Source organism: Andrena cerasifolii, chromosome 13 (assembly GCF_050908995.1).
Source record: "Andrena cerasifolii isolate SP2316 chromosome 13, iyAndCera1_principal, whole genome shotgun sequence".
Classification (NCBI taxonomy): domain Eukaryota; kingdom Metazoa; phylum Arthropoda; class Insecta; order Hymenoptera; family Andrenidae; genus Andrena; species Andrena cerasifolii.
In genome coordinates, this window is record NC_135130.1 from 4,874,869 (window position 1) to 4,894,319 (window position 19,451).

Genomic DNA, 19,451 nt, shown 5'->3' on the forward strand with positions numbered 1-19,451 from the left:
CAGAGACGAGTTCTGGGCCTCTTCCAGTTCCGAGGCGGCGCGTGCACCGTGTCGCTGGAATTTCTTTTCGGGATCGGAAGGGATCTAGTTGGCAAAATGCTTTCACTTCTCTCGGCTACCATCCGCGATGTATTCAACGAAATTTCGCAATAGGTTGTTGAAGGAAAAAAGAGAGAAAGGAAACGGGGGCCTTCAAGTTCCTCAAACGAAATTACTAATTACTAAAATGATTCACCTGTGTTACTTTGTTAACGAGGCGTGATGCAATTGATGGGCAGCGATTATTTTGATAGAGATCAATGAGCGCTGAACCTATGTAAATTTTAAATTCAGGAGAATTTTGATTCAACCTTTGTTAGATGAAAAGTTGCAGGAACCTGTATTCCTATGTTGGGTAAATTCAGGAGAGACGCCACACTTATAATATCTTCCGATCCGTAAAAGAAATCAGAGTTGGGTATTAACTAAATAAACGATTATTTAAATAAGGATCAAATAAAAGTTATTTTAATTTTAGATTATTCGACGAATAAAGTTCATTTTTTTATTCGATGAGAATATATTCGAAGAACAAAGTTAATTTTTTTATTCGTCGAGAGTTTCAACTTCAGCGTCAAATAAATTTTTTAACTTTAACTTTAACTTTAACTTTAACTTTAACTTTAACGTTAACTTTAACTTTAACTTTATCTTTATCTTTATCTTTATCTTTATCTTTAACTTTAACTTTATTCGACGATGATTTCAGTATCGAATAATTCTCTGGCGCGCGTTAACTCGGGTTAACTTTATTCGACACATGACCAATAATTTTTTTAACTTTTATTCGTTATTCGAAATTTTTTTAAATAAAAATTTTGCTCATCTCTGAAAGAAATCTATCTGGAGCCTCTTTTTAGTTTCGAATTGTATTTTCGATAATAAATCATTTTAATTAAAACGAAACCAAATTTGTTAGTGATTCTCAACCAAAAAGAGTGGCGTTTCTCCTGAATTTATCCTAGAGTGCAATGAAGGACCTGTTGGACGAGAAAAAGGCGGCTCCGTATCAGAGCTGGAATATAAAAAGACACTTGGAGGCGTTGAAACAGTGTCTCTCCCGGGATCTGTCGCTTTGCACGCGGCTCGAGTAACAGGTACTCTTTCTTAATGACCCTTTCACGCCGTCTGACCAGGGCATTATCTGGTTTAACTGGCCGTAAAGCCACGTCCTCGGCTGGGCAAGGTCCTTCTGCAGGACTGAGCGACTTCCAACTGTTCCGCAAAAAAAGAGAGATCGGTTCTGAGCTGAACGTTTGAAGGATCTTCGGCGTCTAATGCGGTCGTCCTGAGATTTAGTGAAGTCAGCTCCATTCTCTTCAGGCTACTCAAATCCATCCACAGCACAGCACTTCGAGTACTTCTTTCTTTCATTACTTAAAAAAAGTCACATTTTCTTACTTCCGCGTTTTTGCGCGGCGTGGCGGTCGATCGTGCATAACTACTATATTTGTGGTTAAAAATTAATAAAAAAAAAACTGCAGCTTCCTCAAAGATGCATCAAAACATGGTCCAAATTTCAGACGAATCGAATCGCTGGTTTCTTAAAAAAAAAATCCCAAATTTTCCTATGTTTTTAATCCAAAGAATAGGATTCCCCCTTAAAAAGTCTCTCGCTACCAACAGCATCCAAAGGAGCGGAGATACTCAGCCCACAGAGAAGAAGAATAATCCTAAAATAATTTTCGGCGGGCGAGGGTGAAAGGGTTTTTTATCTTCGCCCACCAATCGTTATACTAGACAAGATTGCCGAACCTTACGATGCTTTTAACCTGCTTTCCTTGGATCGTGTCGGTGATTGATTGCGGTGGGACGCGATACCGAAGTGGTCACAGAGAAATGGGAATACGCCGGTGCCAAAAGAAACGGAGCGACCGCAATGCAGAAAACGGTACCTCAATTTGTATCGCCAGCGACTTTATGGATCCCGATGTCACGATTACGAATTAATAGCGGCCACGCAATGGGCTCCGAAAGAAATATTACGGCGGCAGATGTAACGACTCAACTTTCAATTAAGCGACAGAACAGAATACCCATTTCGCGTGCGCCCCCTTTTTTTTTCTTTTTATTTCGGTTACGTAACCGCGCCGTCTTGTACGAACAGAAAGTAAAGCAATTAAGCGGAAAAGTGCTCGTAGAGGAAGGCGGAGGAAGAAGCAGAGCTACGTTCCCTCGGATCGTTCGCTCTTGACCGACATAGTTGGTCGCGACGAACGAGCGAAATTGTCGTTTTTAATGTCGCTTTTGCATAACGCCCATGCACGTCGATGTGCAATGGAACAGTGTCATTCGTTCAGGTAGAGAAGCAGGCTTTGTTCCGAGCTGCTCCGCGGTTGCATCATTTAAACAACAGAACCATGTCCCTCCGGGGACGAAATTGTGCTACTGTGCAAGAGAATTTCGGTATTTTCCTCGGTCTGATTGGCGAAGAGGAAGAATATAGCTGCGAGAATCGGGCAGCGAAGTAAAAGTCCCCTGCTGAATATGTCCCTGCCGAAATTTCCTATTCCGAACGTTCCTCGCTGTTCGGACCCCAACTCTGATCGTATAAATTCATTTCCAGCGCGAGCAGTCGGTTGTTGTTAATGGCAATATCGCTCGCGACTCCGATTTTCTCTGTAAATAATTCGCTCCAGGCTTTGGGTGGAGCGTTGAGCTGGAAGAAAGCAGGGAATTACGCCACCGTTTCCCGACTTCACACGTACGTACCTGAAGGCAAACAAGATAAAGGGTCTAGCGTCATTAGCGACGAGGGAATTATTTAACCTGGGGCTCTGCGGTTGCATCGAGTGCAAGAGGATTAGTGCAAGGTACAAAGGCGCATTAGCTATGCGCAGGGGCATACAGCAGAGCTTTGTTCCGACTCTTCTAAACATTACGACACTTCCTAACGTAACAGAGCCAACAACCACGCCTCTCTCAGCGCCCTCCATTCCCTGCCGAATTAATATCGTCCCGTTCTACTGGACTCGCGCGGCTTCGGTGCTGTACAACGCCACGCAAAAGTACTCTAACCTTCTTGTTCCTGTGAATGATACATGTGAAAGTCGAATGAAAAGCTAGAGAGTCAGAACCGAAATTATAAATTCAGCTCAATTCAGAAGACATGGATTAAAAATTATTGTATGACAGATTAGAAGAGACTTGAAACTGTATCAACCACTCAGTTTTCTTCAAGGCTTCTAATAATACAAATTTGCAGAACAACATTTTGAAAAAAATGTGCGAATTTTAAAATTGATTTTTTACGGGATAGAAACTCCCTCCGTGGTTCGAACCGTGGAGACAACCATAATAAAGAAAGTAAACCTTAATTTTTCAAGTTTAGATGAGTATAACAGTCCCCACGCCATTGGCTGATCGCAAAATCAATTTTTGGATGAAGCTTGTGCCACTGGCTATATCTGTGCGTTGAGGAAGCTCAAAAAGATCCAAGTATTACTTCGAACATAGTTTGATATGCTGGCAAAACGCCAGACAGTATATACTTATAGTTTTTGTTAAATAAATTCCCGATGATGGCGTTGAAAAACGGGCAGTGACACTAAGTAGAGTTACTGAGTCCTGAAAACGCATGTATGTTCGGGATTTTTTTTTTAAGAAACTTGAAAACTTTTTTAAATAATTGTTTGTGTATTCAAAAGTATATACTTTAAGGTTCTTGTAGTATTTTCTGCAATGCAATATATAAATAAATAAAATAATTATGGGCGATCACCCGGCAGCGTTTCTTTACGTAAGCACTTTACGGTGACCACTGTAGCTTTGACCTAGTTCGTTAGAAATAAAAAATTCGACAAAGTTTACTTAGTATATTCATCTGTAATAAAAAATTCCATCAAATTCAGTTCGTATATTAGATTATCTAGTGCTCGATCATGGCTGTTTTAATTCCGTTGCGTAGTTTTTATTTTACAGATGAAAAATGGGAGCGATTCTGTGGCGAAGATCGATGCGTTTGCTATGAACAGCTGTCATTTTGTAGCAAATTAATTTCTCCATGATAAGGAATGATCGGGCACTAGATAATCTAATATACGAACTAAATTTGGTCGAATTTTTATTTCAGATGAACCATCTCGGAGCTACAGTAGCCACCGCAAATTTTTATTTCAAATAATTTTTTGCCCATCTCTGCTGCAAGGAACTTAAAAAAACGCTCCCAGAAGATCGTTCATAATTCCTTTATTTATTTACATATCGCATTGCAAAAAATACTACAAGAGCTCTTGAAATATATACTTTCCAATACACAAGACTTATTTAAAAAAAGTCTTCCAGTTTTGCCCCCCAAAAATCCCGAAAATAAATTCGTTTTCTCAGACTTCACAGGTGGGGTCATGGCTAGTTGTCCCAGGAGAGTGGCTGTTATTCGTTAATTTTTTAATATTTTTCCACAGCAAAATCACCGAGGTTTGCTGAATATATGTACTTTTACAATAAGCAAATAGTTGCAAAAAGTATACATTAGATTTTCCATGAAAAATTCCCGAAAATCATGTTCCTTTTCGCCTGCCAACTACTTAGGCATGACCCCTTAAAGCTACAGTCGCAGCAACACTCCACTTATCAATCTGAATCCACAACTGTGCCCCAAAGTTCCTTTTCTAACAAGGAGAGTATTTTAGGTGTCCGCCTCCGATCATTTTGATTTTTGGATATGTTATAGAGGACCGAAAAATAAGAAATACATGTTTTTTTATTTTCCCCCGTTTTCATATTTGGGGGGGGGGGGGGTGAAAACTGCGTTCAAAGTTAGGATTGAAAAAATCATTTTTGTGGATTTTTGAAAATCTGGTGAGTCAGTCATATTTCGCATTCAAAGACACAAAATTCGTGCATTGACACTATCCCCCTATCTCTAATAGTTCTCGAGATATTCCACAAAAATGATTTTTCAACCCCAACTATGAGCGCAGTTTTCACCCCCCAAATATGAAAACAGGGAAAAATAAAAAAACAGTATTTCTTATTTTTCGGTCCTCTATAACATATCCAAAAATCAAAATAATCAGAGGCGGGTACCTAAAATACTCTCCTCGTAAGTCAGGCGCTATATTCTTCACCAAAAGAATCCAGCACCCAAAGATCCCCGTACGTACATTTCCACGGGACCTCTGCCTTTAGAGGCGACCCGTGGCGAAGGCAAGCACCTCGGTTCCTGCCGGAAGCCGCGAGAGAGCGACCGTGCGCGCGCTCTATCGCTGTCTCTGCTCGAGAGAAAAAAAAACCGGCACGTGGACAAACGTGCGGTTTGCCCGTCTGTTGGCCGTCTTCTCACAGGCAAAAAGGACTCTACGGGGGCCAGCTGGGAGGGGGGCGCCGTGCGGAGGGGAACGCGGCAGACAGTAGGAGGTCGGGAGCTTTTGCAGAGGATGGCAGCTGGGTGGGAGATAGATATAAGGCGATCGTCCCGGAATAACGACAATCAGTGAGTATCGCGCTGTTTCTCGCATATACCAGTTTAAACGGGACACCCTTCCTCGAGCAACAATGCAGAAGGTACGACGTACACCGTAGAGCCGGGCGAGCGGTGGCGTGCGCGCACGCGCGCACGTGACAGTCGCGCCGGGGAAGTTTTCGTTTTTCACTCCTGTGCCTGATATCATCGCGCGTCTTCTTGGATGTTTCTTCCTAACTTTCCTTATTGAGGGCTTCCACGAGGTCGTAACTCTTCAGCCCTTCCGAGGAAGGCTCGGGACCCCTAACTTTTACGGGGGTGTCGTGGGGCGGGGTTAGGAGAGAGGGGGGTGGCAGTGGAGGTGGTTGAGATTGGTATTTCTTTCCGATAGCTGGATAAACAGGCTGACTGTGTTCCTTACTATCTTCCTTCCGATTCGATAAATAACGGGAACGTTACACGTGCTCCGATGAAGTTTCGGTTGACGAATATAGGCTACGTCGATCGATCCTCCGCGGACTCTGTCGTTATTGCCCGCTTAAGATACTTATCTCGGTGTTTCGCGAGCAGACGCTTCTTTAATTGCTCGGTGAATCGGACTGTGTTTGTCCAGCTCTGCAGCTATGCGTTTCATCGGGAATTCGTCAGAAATTCGGTAACCGAACTGCGGTATTCGTTGCTGTATTCATTTGCAAAGGCAGTGGCGTTTCGATTGCGCTTTCCAAGGGCGATGAACGCGGGTAAGATCGTTTCGCGGTTTCTTGTGTTTTAAAAAGCACCGTTTTGCTTTTGTACGATTAATGACACCTCGGTGAGTGGTAGACCGGCAAAACGAGCAGAGTTTCGTCTGCGGTCTTGCTGCCGGTATTCACGCAACGCGGCAGAGCAGCGGCGGCGGAGCCTGATCACTTCCGTGGGCTCGTGGTGGCTCTCGAGGGGCAAGGTCAGCGAGAAAGTGAAAAGGGACACTTTTCCGGGGCGAAGACGCGCGGGTGAGCCGAGCCTACACTCGGAGGACGAAACACGAGAAACTTTCTCGAACCGTTCGATGACTTCCCCCACGGTTCCCCGTTCGTCAAACTCTTCCCGCTGCTGTCGAAAACAATGTCGATCCCGCCGATTGTGGGTCATTTGCTGGGGCTAGATGTTGGCGGTAATTGAACCGAGCGGAGGGTTGGAGGCTGCGGCGGCTCGCAGCATCCATATTGAGGGGGGACGAAATCGTGAGACATTACGTCCATCTATGTTTGACGGAGGATTCGCGGCGATAGGGGCGAGTGTGAGATTGCTTTCGGTGAGATTTGCATTGGAGGATAATTGGAGTAATTCATAGATTTTATCTACATGTGAGACAGCAGGGTCTGAGCTCTATGCGTTATGAGTTACTTTGGGATTAGGTTCACGTTAGGTGGGAATGTAGTTTGAAGGGGCTGACAATGAGTTGGATTGGTTTGGTGTACAGTTGATGAGGATTAGGTGCACCGTCAAGGACCCAGTTCCTGATCAGAACCCAATTCCTGATCAGTTTAGGAAAATAAACCAAATAATTAGCTTATTTTGCTACAAATTTATTCTAACAAATTACGAAATAATTATGAAGTACTTTAAAATTTATACGCAAAATTTGATAGCTCATAGTAAAACGTGCGAATGTGATCAGAAACTGCTCCCTTTGCATTTTTCACTTTCAAAGTTAAATTGTAAAATAATTATCATTACGTGTGCACTGTTTTTAAATGCCAAATTAAAGATAAAACATAGATTTGCTGAAATAACAAAAGATCTTTTAAATTTGGTTAAGTCTTCCCTTTGCACGTTTAAAAACCCGCTGTAGTTACTCTTGAGTGATCAGGAACTGGGGTATGGTAGTGGTGGGAAGAACGTTTAAACTGTGAACGGCAACAGAAATAAGATAGTTCCATTAGAAAGGATTGTGTCTTAAGGGTACTAGGCAGTCGTTGCTGTCTAAAATGAAGCATTTCTGTTTCAATTAATTGCAAAGAAACCAATTGAAACTGAGACCTGTTCTTTGGCATGAAGTTTATTAACATCATAAGCTTTAAAAAAAATTTTGTGTAATCAAAAATATGCATTATATATTACGCTACATATGGATCATTAAAAAAGGCTTTTTAAAAAAAGTTTCTTTTGTTTTGCAGGGATAACTCAGAAACGGAGGTTCCAATCGATTCAAAACAAATTCGAGGATCTTCACAAAATGTGTAGTTTCGGACCAGACCTAAATTTAAGTTAATGAAAACTCTTATTCTTTGTGAAAATAAACTGAAACCCCATTTAGACCCCATTGATGAGGTTTTACCATCCCCCAAGCCCCAAAAGGTGAGGCCTTAGTTTATTTTCATAAAGAATAAGAGTTTTCATTAACTTTAATTTAGGTCTGGTCCGAAACTACACATTTTGTGAAGATGCTCGAATTTGTTTTGAATCGATTGAAACCTCCGTTTTTGAGTTATCACTGCAAAACAAAAGAAACTTTTTCTCAAAAGCCTATTTAAGGGGTTATGCCTAGTCAGGCGGTCGAAAAGAGGCGAATATTTGTGATTTTTTTTGAAGAAGCGGTAGCGTATAATTTTACAAAACTTTTTGCGTTTAAAAGAGCAACATTTGAAGAACATTTGGTAATTTTTTCGTAGAAAAATATTTACGTTTATAATAAAATAAAAGGCGACATCCAAGAAGCATTTTTAAAAATTTGCTTTTGCGGTGAGCAGTGTCATTCGGAACCAGATTATCTAAAATCAAAAAACAAAAAAGATTTCGTTAGTATAATAATGTATCCTCAGGTTGACGGAGAGAATTTTCCGAAATATTAAGTTAAAACAACATGGCAGCTATTTAAAGTTGAAATCCTGATTTTTTCGCGTAATTTTTGCAGGAAATAATCAGGATTTCAACTTTAAATAGCCGCCATTTTGTTTTAACTTAATATTTCGGAAAATTCTCTCCGTCAACCTGAGGATACATTAATATACTAACGAAATCTTTTTTGTTTTTTTATTTTAGATTATCTGGTTCCGAATGGCAATGCTCACCGCAAAACCAAATTTTTAAAAATGCTTCTTGGATGTCGCCTTTTATTTTATTATAAACGTAAATATTTTTCTACGAAAAAATTACCAAATGTTCTTTAAATGTTGCTCTTTTAAGCGCAAAAAGTGCTGTAAAAATATACGCTTCCGCTTCTTCAAAAAAAATTCACAAATATTCGCCTCTTTTCGACCGCCTGACTAGGTATAACCCCTTAATGATCCATCTTTAGCGTCGTATATAATGTATATTTTTTACTAAACAAACATGCTTTTTAAAACTTACGATGTTAATAAACTTCATGCCAAAGAACAAGTCTCAGTCTCAATTGGTTTCTTTGTAATTAATTGAAACAGAAATGCTTAATTTTAGACAGGAACACGACTGCCTAGTACCCTTAAGGGGGTACTCTAGTGTAACTGCCCATTTTGCAACGCCATCTTCGGGAATTTATTTAACAAAAATTATAAGTTTATACTAGCTGGCGCTTTGCCTGCATATTAAGGTATGATCAAAGTACTACTCAAATTTTTTTTATCTGGTTTATTGTACATATACATAGGTATAGTCGGTGGCACAATCTATTTTTTGTTGGCGCAATAGTGAGGTTCTAGGGGGTTGAAATCACCCCTTGAAAAAAATTCAGAATTTTCTTTTCTGTGAAATATTTCGAGAACGGTGAGAGATATTGCAAAGAAGTTTAAGCAAAAGTTGCGTCTTTTTTATATCTCCAAAACTGAGTAAAAACAATCAAGTTACCTTCACCACCAATCCTTAATTCGATAATTACTTTTACTCAGTTTTGTGGATATGAGAAAAAGATGCAACTTTTGTTTAACCTGCTTTTCACTGTCTCTCACCGTTCTCAAGATATTTCACGAAAGGGGAAAATGCTGAATTTTTTTAGGAGGTGATTTCACCCCCTAAGGCCGCACTATGGCACCACCAAAAAAGTAGTAAAAAAGTACTTGTCTGTACTTCACTCGTATAACAAAGTTGCATCATTTTCTAAATTTCCGGGTTGCCTAGCCTCCCTTGTAAATTATCGATATAATAATTAAGTTCAGGCTGTCTGTGTTATAACTCTCAGCATCTACCTCTCGATTATCCCTAGGAAACTTTAGAGAAGTCGCAGTATATATCCAGTTCAAGTATCGATTACCATTTACAGGTAAAAGAATAATTGCGCGCGACCCTTCCCGTGCTAGAATTTGATGGAGTGTTCGTGATCAGTGGAATGATGTGCCGAAGCTATTCTAAAGAGTCATTCACGAGGCACTAAGCTATCATTCTCCCCGCTGAGGCGTGAAAAAAGGAAGATCATTATTACAAAACTTGCGTTTACATTGCCGCTATCATCCGGCGAAATGCTCGCCACAATCCCCTTCGTTTTACGAGGCCTTTACGTTTCTGATATACTACCACTCCGTGGGTGACATTTTTGAGAAAAATCCGCTCCGACCGCGGCTTCCAGAGAGAAGAATCCCAGTTAATAGGAAATCGATTCATCATCGACCTCCTTTATAGCGAAACTTACGTGCTCCCGCGTATGCAGAGCCTTCCAAAGAGCTTTCCTAAATTCTTTCAGAAGTTCCAAAGTCTTCCTAGCAAGGAGCGCTCTATTCTGCGTAGTAGCTTGAATACTAGTCGAACGTTCGCAAAAGATTCCAGATTTCAGTAGCCACTATACAAAATTTGGATTCGTATTTTCGGAACTTTAATCGAAATACTCGACACTCTGATTAGCTCAGTGGATACTCAATGTTTTAACCCTTCGCTGACACATCCTCCTTTTTAGATCAATTTTGACATACCTGGGTGGCTCTCACCCAGAGAAATTTTCGAACGACTGCCATTCTTATCTAAAGAATCCAATTATTATGGAAAAAATCATGGATCAATTGCAAGGTCTCTCTTTTTTTCAAAGTCGACGTACAAACTATTTTTTCTCTCGAAGTATTATATCCCAACAACAACTCTGTAGATTTGTAGCTTCTAATATTGAAGTTTGTAAAAGTTACAAATTTTTAAAAATTTTCTTCATGTTTTTTCGACATGTGGTAATCTAGATTATTTTTTTACAAAAACTGCGGTAAAATTTCAATCAAAAATCTATTGGAATATATGCTAATATATTCTAATATATTCCAATAGGTTTTTTATTGAAATTTTGAAAAATTACAAATTTTTAAAGATTTTCTTCGTGTTTTTTCGACATGTGGTAATCTAGATTTTTTTTTACAAAAACTGCCGTAAAATTTCAATCAAAAACCTATTGGATTATATCCTAATATATTCTAATATATTCCAATAGGTTTTTGATTGAAATTTTATCGCAGTTTTTGTAAAAAAAAAATCTATATTACCACATGTCGAAAAAACACGAAGAAAATCTTTAAAAATTTGTAACTTTTACAAATTTCAATATTAGAAGCTACAAATTTACACAGTTGTTGTTGGGATATAATACTTTGAGAGAGAAAATAGTTTGTCCGTCGGCTTTGGAAAAAAACTATTTATGTTGCATATAGAAGGTACAGAGTATCAAAATCAACTTATGGGTGGCTCACACCCAGAGTGTCAACGAAGGGTTAATTCTGCGTGAGCAGTGATTTAGTGTGGCGTAAATTTCCTTTCAACTTTCAGATTCTGTGCTTCGTCTGCGCCACGATCGCATGCTGCAACGCCGTGGTTTTAAGTGGCTACAACGGAGGCCATGGGATCTCTTACTCCGATTACGAGGCTCTCGAAGGATACTCGGGCTCCACTGGCTACGAAGGACACGCGGTACTGCCTACAGTCGCGGTTCCAGTGCACGCTGTTTCCGCCGCACCAGTGCACCTCGGTGCAGCCCTCGACCATGGGGTGCATGGCTACGAGCACCACGCTGATCACGATCACGATTACTACGTAAGTGTTCGATTTCCTTTTAGGGGTATTCTACTTTGAAAATCAATTTTTTTTTTACATTGTATTAAAGGGGGACTCAACCCTGAAACCACTAACAGAACACAAAGTTAGGGATTTTTTTGTTCTTATAATTAAAAATATAGGGCTTCGATTTTTTATATAGTTTTAAAGCAATTTTTATTTTGATAGAAATTTTTATTTTTTTTTTTAAAATTGTACAAAATGGTGGCGAACAAAATAGTTTCCCGGAACACTGCAAAAAAACTGGCCCACACTCCCGGGAATGACTGGATCATCTGAGAAGGAAATACAAAAAAGATATATGAACAGGAATATATTATCTTTGACCTAGCGTAGGATTTTTAGTCACATTTGCATTTCAGTGCAAATTTTTATATAAAAAATTAAAGTCAATTTTTCAAACTGCTATAATTTCCAAAATAAATCGATTTTGAGAAAATTCTACGTTCGGTCAAAGATAATATGTTTCTGTTTATATCACTTTTTTGGATTTCCTTCTCAGACGATCCAGTCATTCCCGGGAGTGTGGGCCAGTTTTTTTGCAGTGCTCTGGAAAGCCATTTGTTCGCAGCCATTTTGTACAACTTGTCATAAAACAAATAAAAATTCTAGCAAAATAATGATTGCTTTAAAACTATATAAAAATCCAAGCCCTATATTTTCATTTATACGAACAAAAAAATCACTGACTTTGTCTTCTGTTAGTGGCTTCAGGGTGGGGTCCCCCCTTAAAAAAAAATTTGTTTAAAAAATGTATGTGCGAAGCCCTATATTTGAACTCTTAAAATTATGAGTTATGAAAAAGGAGATATGGAAAACATTAAACGCGTTTTTCTCGAAACCATATTTTTTAAATGGTTGTTATAATTACTTAAGCTCTACTTGACAGATTGAGTTCAGATTTTTTTGTATCTTCATTGCACGCGTCTTTATCGTTCGTACCAAAATTAATACTTAATAATATTCGTTCCTCGGTTTTTTAGTCCGCGAAAGGTACGACAAACATGAAAAAAAAATAATGCTCACGCTTGAAAGTGCCGCCATTTTTTTCTTTAGTTTGGTACCGACTACAGCCAAACTGGTCCTAATTAAGAATCACTTCGGCATTCTTATTTCAAATGAACAGAATAGTCGAAATTACGGTAACTGTGGGAAGACTTGTTTTTTTTTAACGAATGCGTTCAAACGCTTGCACTGCCACAAATTTGAATTGGTTCTCTCTACAAAAATTTGTAAACATTACTAAAACATGGATAAATATATGAACCAAAGTTTGACGAAAACAATTGTATAGATGCTCTATAAAAAAATATCAAAAATTGTGTAAAAAAAACTCGTTTTAGACTAGAATACCCCCTTAAGCGTCTTCACCTTTGTCACTTGAAGTTCCAAGTGCACCTTTTTAATTAATCCAGTGAAGTTCATTGAATTTCTTTGTAAACTCATCCAGAATAGCAAAACGTGAATCGATCTGCGTAGAAATGAATCGCGTGATTCCATTCAGAAAAGAAGTGCAACGTCACTTAACAGGTGCATTTTTGTACCTGTACGTGAATTAATGTCTTCCCTTTCTACTTATCTCGATAATTTCCTGATTCACTTTATGTGCTCCCAGAAAAAGTCACACGAAGGGACTTCAAGCGATCTGATATGTCCTCGATTATTTTCCTCCAACAAGAACGTCCGTCGAGAAAACTTTCACAGTTGGAGTGTCACGTATGCGCGTTAGAATCGATGGGTGAGGCAAATTCATGCAAATTACGTTGTCGATGCGTCTAATGGTCGTGCAGGTACCGAGTAAGAGTCGATTTGCATCTAAAGTCGCGTGAAATAGTCTAGAGCATCAAGGCGTTGCTTCAGCCACGCGTCACCTGTGCGTTAATTGAAATTCTTTGGCTGTGAAAAGTGGTGCTTGGCATTAAAAACTCCTTCCGCGACGTGTCCCATTATCGCGTCCGTTTCCGCGACGCTCCGTGCAGTCGCTTTCTCGCGGCGTCTGCTCGTTAAGATCGCCTTAATTCCTACTTGTCCGGGTGTTCGTTAACCGGATCGGTTACGAAATTTTCAGGAGCGCGTGAGTGCCGGCAAAAGACACTGATAAAATTTCAAGGTGCCTTTCTTCCTGGCCAACGACACGGAATATGTATAGGTACTGTGTGTTTCGTTTTGCGGCTCGAAGAAACTTCGTGTACCTATCTCGAAGAAATTGATTCATTTTAATCCTTCCAGGGTGGCTATGGAGTCCATTTAGACCCACCATGTACCTACACAAGTTTCTGATACCACTTGCACTTAATATTTATGTACACTATTTCGTTCAAACAGATCCCAGAATAAGGATTCGTATCAGATTTTGATAGTGTTACGATATCAAATCCTTATTTTTGAAATTCACAACAGTGATACTTGCTAGTAGACAATAAGTTTCTAATATTAGTTTTGATACTTAAAATAGTGATACTACTTAGTAGGTAATAAGTTTCTAATACTACTTTTGAAAGTTAGGACAGTGATGCTAGTAGATAATAAATATCTAATACTACTTTTGAAACTTACGTCAGTGATATTAGTAGACAATAAGTTTCTAATACTAGTCTTGAAACTTACAACAGTGATACTAGTAGACAATAAGTTTCTAATACTAGTTTTGATACTTAAAACACTGATACTACTTAGTAGGCAATAAGTTTCTAATACTACTTTTGAAAGTTAGGACAGTGATGCTAGTAGATAATAAATATCTAATACTACTTTTGAAACTTACGTCGGTGATATTAGTAGACAATAAGTTTCTAATACTAATCTTGAAACTTACAACAGTGATAGTAGTAGACAATAAGTTTCTAATACTAGTTTTGTTACTTAAAACACTGATACTACTTAGTAGATAATAAGTTTCTAATATTACTTTTGAAAGTTAGTACAGTGATACTAGTAGACAATAAGTTTCTGATACAAGTTTTGAAACTTACTACAGTGATACTAGTAGACAATAAGTTTCTTAAATTAGTTTTGATACTTAAACCAGTGATACTACTTAGTCGACAATAAGTTCCTAATACTACTTTTGAAAGTTAGGACAGTGATGCTAGTTGATAATAAATATCTAATACTACTTTTGAAACTTATGTCAGTGATACTAGTAGACAATAAGTTTCTTAAACTAGTTTTGAAACTTACTACAGTGGTATTTGTAGACAGTAAGTTTCTTAAACTAGTTTTAATACTTAAAACAGTGATACTACTTAGTAGACAATAAGTTTCTCATACTAGTTTTGATACTTAAAACAGTGATACTACTTAGTAGACAATAAGTTTCTAATACTACTTTTGAAACTTACGTCAGTGATGCTCACAGGTAATAAGTTTCTAATACTAGTTTTGATACTTAAAACAGTAATACTACTTATTAGACAATAAGTTTCTAATCCTACTTTTCAACTTACGTCAGTGATGCTAGTAGGTAATAAGTTTCTAATACTAGTTTTGATACTTAAAACAGTAATACTACTTAGTAGATAATAAGTTTCTAATCCTACTTTTGAAACTTACGTCAGTGATGCTAGTAGGTAATAAGTTTCTACTACTAGTTTCAATACTTAAAACAGTGATACTACTTAGTAGACAATAAGTTTCTAATACTACTTTTGAAACTTACGTCAGTGATACGAGTAAATTATAAGATTCTAATATTACTTTTGAAACTTACCTCACTGATACTAGTAGTCACTAACTATCTAAAACTACTTTTATTATCTACTACTATCACAGTTGCAAGTTTCAAAAATAAGGATTTGTAATCCCTACAATATCTTCATCTGATACGAAACCTTATTCTCCCATTTCTTTCAATGAAATAGTCTTAACCCCTTACCTTACAATTTAATTCCGAGGTTGTTGACCAAAACATACTAAAAAGAAACCAAAGGAAGAACAAAAGGAAGAACAAAAAAACAAAAATATCTATAACGTCTCAGACATCATTTTACGCCGAGAGATTAATGGTCACAATGGACCCAGTATCCGCCATAGACCCAAATCTTTTCCTTTAATCTTTAATAGGTACCCCCAATAATCTAATCCACAGGCAATGAACAGAATAATTTGCATGCCCCTTGCTTCTTCCAGGCCCATCCCAAGTACACGTTCAACTATGGCGTGCACGATCCCCACACAGGAGATGTCAAAACCCAGCACGAAGTGCGCGACGGGGACGTGGTCCACGGATCCTACAGCGTCAACGAGCCCGACGGTAGCGTCAGGATCGTCGAGTACACAGCTGACGACCACAACGGCTTCAACGCTGTCGTGAAGAAAGTTGGTCCCGCGATACACCCGAAGCCCATCTCCGTGGCGAAATACGTATCGCCAGCGTATTTCAATAGTTACGACGAGTACGAGAAGCACTATTAGCCCCGTAGGTTTCTGACGAATAAGTTAATTACAAAAAAAATAGTAAAAAAATAAAAAAAAAAGATGAAGAAACAAGGCGACTGACGATATATTAGTGGAAGAATTGATACAATAATGGGAATATCGAAGATCGGTATCACACCCTCACCGATCCTCCATTACTATACGATCCTAAACGCGCAGTTTAGCCCCGAAATTTTCAATTTCAATTCACAGAGTTGAGACTCTCGAATTCTGTCCCGCTTGGAGGTCCTTCAGTAATTCCTTCGTTTCTCCGTTTTCATTGTAGTTTTATGTACCTGACCGATGATCGACGGTGATACGCAGAAAGTAGAGGCCGCCTTCGCGCCTGGTTATAAATTTCTTTTGATTCGCGATCTCGGAAATGCTCGACTGCTGACAGTTATTCGATCACCCTGTATGCGCAAGTTTCTTTTGTTACACGTCCGAGATAAGATCTACGCCTGTAACATCAGCGTGACTAGAGAAGAACCAAAGAGCGTAGCTCTGCTCCATCCTGATTTCCATTCGAGGAAACAATCTGCATGCACGCACGAACTTCTGTTCCAACAAACGATCCTTCGAAGGCCGCCCAGGCAATTATAAATATGTAAACGAGCGTTTGCTGTTCGTTAACTTCTTGTAGAAAGCAGGATCGCTTCGGAGACGTAGGGAAAACTGGCGCTTGAAAATTACTGCAGGATCCAGGCCCGAGCACACTTTCCATCGAGTTACATTCGATACTTCTCCCAGCCATCGCGGAACAGTGGAGAACTCGGTGGGCTTCCCTCGTCCGGATAGGTGACAGATAATTTACTCAGAATGGACACCGAATTTAGCAAATTTAAGGGGGTATTCTACTGTGACTGGTGATTTCTTTATCCGTTGTCAGGATTTTTTTTTTAATGGACTTAATGAAAGATTTAATGGCAGATTAGGTGTAAGTAGAATCTTCTTCGCTAAAACTGTTTGCAAAACTTTAAACGCGTCTTTCTCAAAACGGTGTTTTACGAAATGGTTGCTACGATATTCTAAATTCTTGTGTCTATCGTTCGTAACAGAATTAGGCCAAAATATTTTTTTCTTCTAATTTTTTTTTAATTTCACAGCCCGAAAAAGGCGAAGAAAAATTGCAAAAGTGGTCATTTAATTTTCAAATTGCAGCTATTTTAAGAGTTTCTGAAATTACAAACCAAATCTGCTATCAACGATAGTCAGGCCCGAATAATTTAAGAATCTTTTTGGGTTTTTCATTTCGGATGAACAGAATGTTCAGAATCTTGGCAACAAATCGAGCCATTTTTGTCGAGGTGGTCGACTTCCATGGGCTGTGGCGCCACCTTTACTTCATATTTTCAACCAAAAAAAATATTTATCCACAGTTTAAGATATAATTGATGTAGGGGAGACCGGGGTTAGTTGATACAGGGGGCAAGTTGATACAGACGAATTATCTCGACACCGTATATGTGCTCCATTTGAGCGAGATATATGGTGATTGTTGTCCAATTCTTTCCTACGATCCAGCGTACGTGTGTGTACGAGTATTGACGTTAACAATCGTTTTTTAACTGTTTTCGTTTATATAGAGAAAAAGTAAATAGTTTGGATACATCCAATTTTTTCATTCATTTTTGTACGTATTTTCTCAAGTTTTTGCTTACTATATATTAAAGAGGAAGGACCAAAGTATATTTTGGCATATTTGTTATTAAGCAATTAATTCAAATAAAAAATAAAAAAATTGAAAACAGAATAGCGTATCAACTAGCCCCGCAGTGGGGTAAATTGATACATTTTACCATCTTTCAAATAACATTATTTCATGCATTTTGCATGTATTTTCTCAACTTTTCATTTACGATATATTAAAGAGGAAAGACCAAAGTATATTTTAGCACACTTGTTATCAAATAATTAATTCAAACAAAAATGAAAAAAATTGAAAACTGAAAAACGTATCAACTAGCCCCAGTCAGTAAAAAGTCCAGCATAAACATCTTTCATTAAGTCCATAAAAAAAATCCCGAAAAAAGTAGAATATCCCCCTAAGTTTGCTGATATGATTAGGCACTAGAGGATCGAAAATAGAGTTTAGCAGGTCCACCAAATACCTTTACAAATGCCAGAGAGTGGGGCTATCAGATTAGTGACTAGAATAGTGAAAGAAACAGTGCCACGTTTGCGAACCAAGAAAAGCTAAAGACACGCCACAAAAGAAAACCCCGAATCTACGTCCCTTCTCATTTAATGTAGAAGACCAACTACGTGTTTTCTGTAAATAGAAACTAAGCTTGTACACAATAAAAGCGATTGTACGAAAGGTTCTTCCGTCCTAGGTCGCTGGTAGGAAAACGATTCTCCTCTAATCCGCGGTGAACCGCGGATTGTGCGCGCGGCAATTAGCCCCTCGAGGCAATTAATAAGTAAGCTAGATGGGATCGTGTTCCGTGCATTACGCGCGCCCCTCGTTTCGTCTCCCGGAGCAGGAAAGACGCGCGGGCCCTAGGGGACAATGAACGCCACCCCGAGGATCCTTCGATGGTAATGCCCGGGCACAATAACTCGTTAGCAATCGAGTTCAGCAGACATCTTAACGAGGCGACGAAAGCATCCGCGTGCTCTGTGCCTCGAGCCAAGGTTGCCATTCCTGTTAACAATTAAACCAGCGAAACGGGGAAAAGATCGTCGCGCCAGAGTTGCAGAGATCGAATCTGCTCCTCTAACGAGAACACTGCTACCGCGGCGTTGGCATATTCTACGGCAACTTTATCCGAGGCCTGCTTCTAACAAGTACCTGACTGCTGATTCTCCACTGCTTATCTCGGCATTCGTCGAACTGGGTATGCAAGTACTTACATTGTACGAGTGGAGAGGCGAAGGAAGTATTACAAGGCTTGCTAAATGGCTGCAGAATAATTAGTTGCTGAATATTAATTATTCAAGGAGTGCGCGCTTCTGTTGCCATTAAAATCTTCACGCCAGAGTAACAGAGGTGTTTTTGAGCCGCTTCCACGAAGAGGGAAAAAGAAACAGGACTTTCCTGTTGTTTAAACGATTAATGCCTCAAGCGTTTGTTCCGGCCGTTTCATTAATTTTTAATTAATCACTAATTCACGGAGATGTCTACGGTCCGCTGAAGTGCAGCGTGTTTGTTTTACTGCACCGATCGCTATCTGCATACGCTGCTCGCCACTTCGTCGGCAGCCTCGCGGTGTGTGCCATTTTTTTTTTTTACGCCTTGCGATATTATTCGTTAACGAATTCGGTCTGCTTATTCTAATTGCGGGATTTCTCTGAAGGAGGTCTATTAGAGTGGGCGTGCTTTAACGTAATTAGCCATTCTCTTGGCGCCCGGTCGGTGGTGCATTATCGTTACCATTAAGATTCATATCTTTGCGGTGCCTACGACTCGAAATATTTTTTTTCTGAATTCCTATTAGTACGCATATGCTTTATAATCGCTGACATGACGCGTTTGGGTCGCGTGGGTCCATTTTCAGCCATCCTGAATATAAAATTACATGTGTTGCTTACCATGAGTAGGGAAAAAGCTGGCAATGTGGAACGCTACGAAATATGGAACTTCGTACCTAATATTTCGATGAAGAAATAA

General features: G+C 39.1%; 2 protein-coding genes across 5 annotated transcripts in view; one reads left to right on the plus strand and one right to left on the minus strand.

The window, feature by feature from the left end:
• Positions 1–19,451, minus strand: part of Cdase (neutral ceramidase) — a 64,693-nt gene that overhangs the window by 27,278 nt on the left and 17,964 nt on the right. The gene's annotated exons all lie outside the window — the stretch shown is intronic.
• Positions 5,480–18,162, plus strand: Cpr6 (cuticular protein 6). Its single transcript, XM_076825431.1, has 3 exons — positions 5,480–5,544; positions 11,138–11,401; positions 15,551–18,162. Exons 1-3 carry the CDS (start codon positions 5,536–5,538, stop codon positions 15,833–15,835), a joined length of 558 nt encoding a protein of 185 aa, XP_076681546.1. The 5' UTR covers positions 5,480–5,535; the 3' UTR covers positions 15,836–18,162.

Excerpts from the sequence above, each read along its gene's own strand:
- Cpr6 (XM_076825431.1), top strand. Across the intron at positions 11,402-15,550 it reads ATCACGATCACGATTACTAC|GCCCATCCCAAGTACACGTT; the intron begins GTAAGTGTTCGA and ends TGCTTCTTCCAG.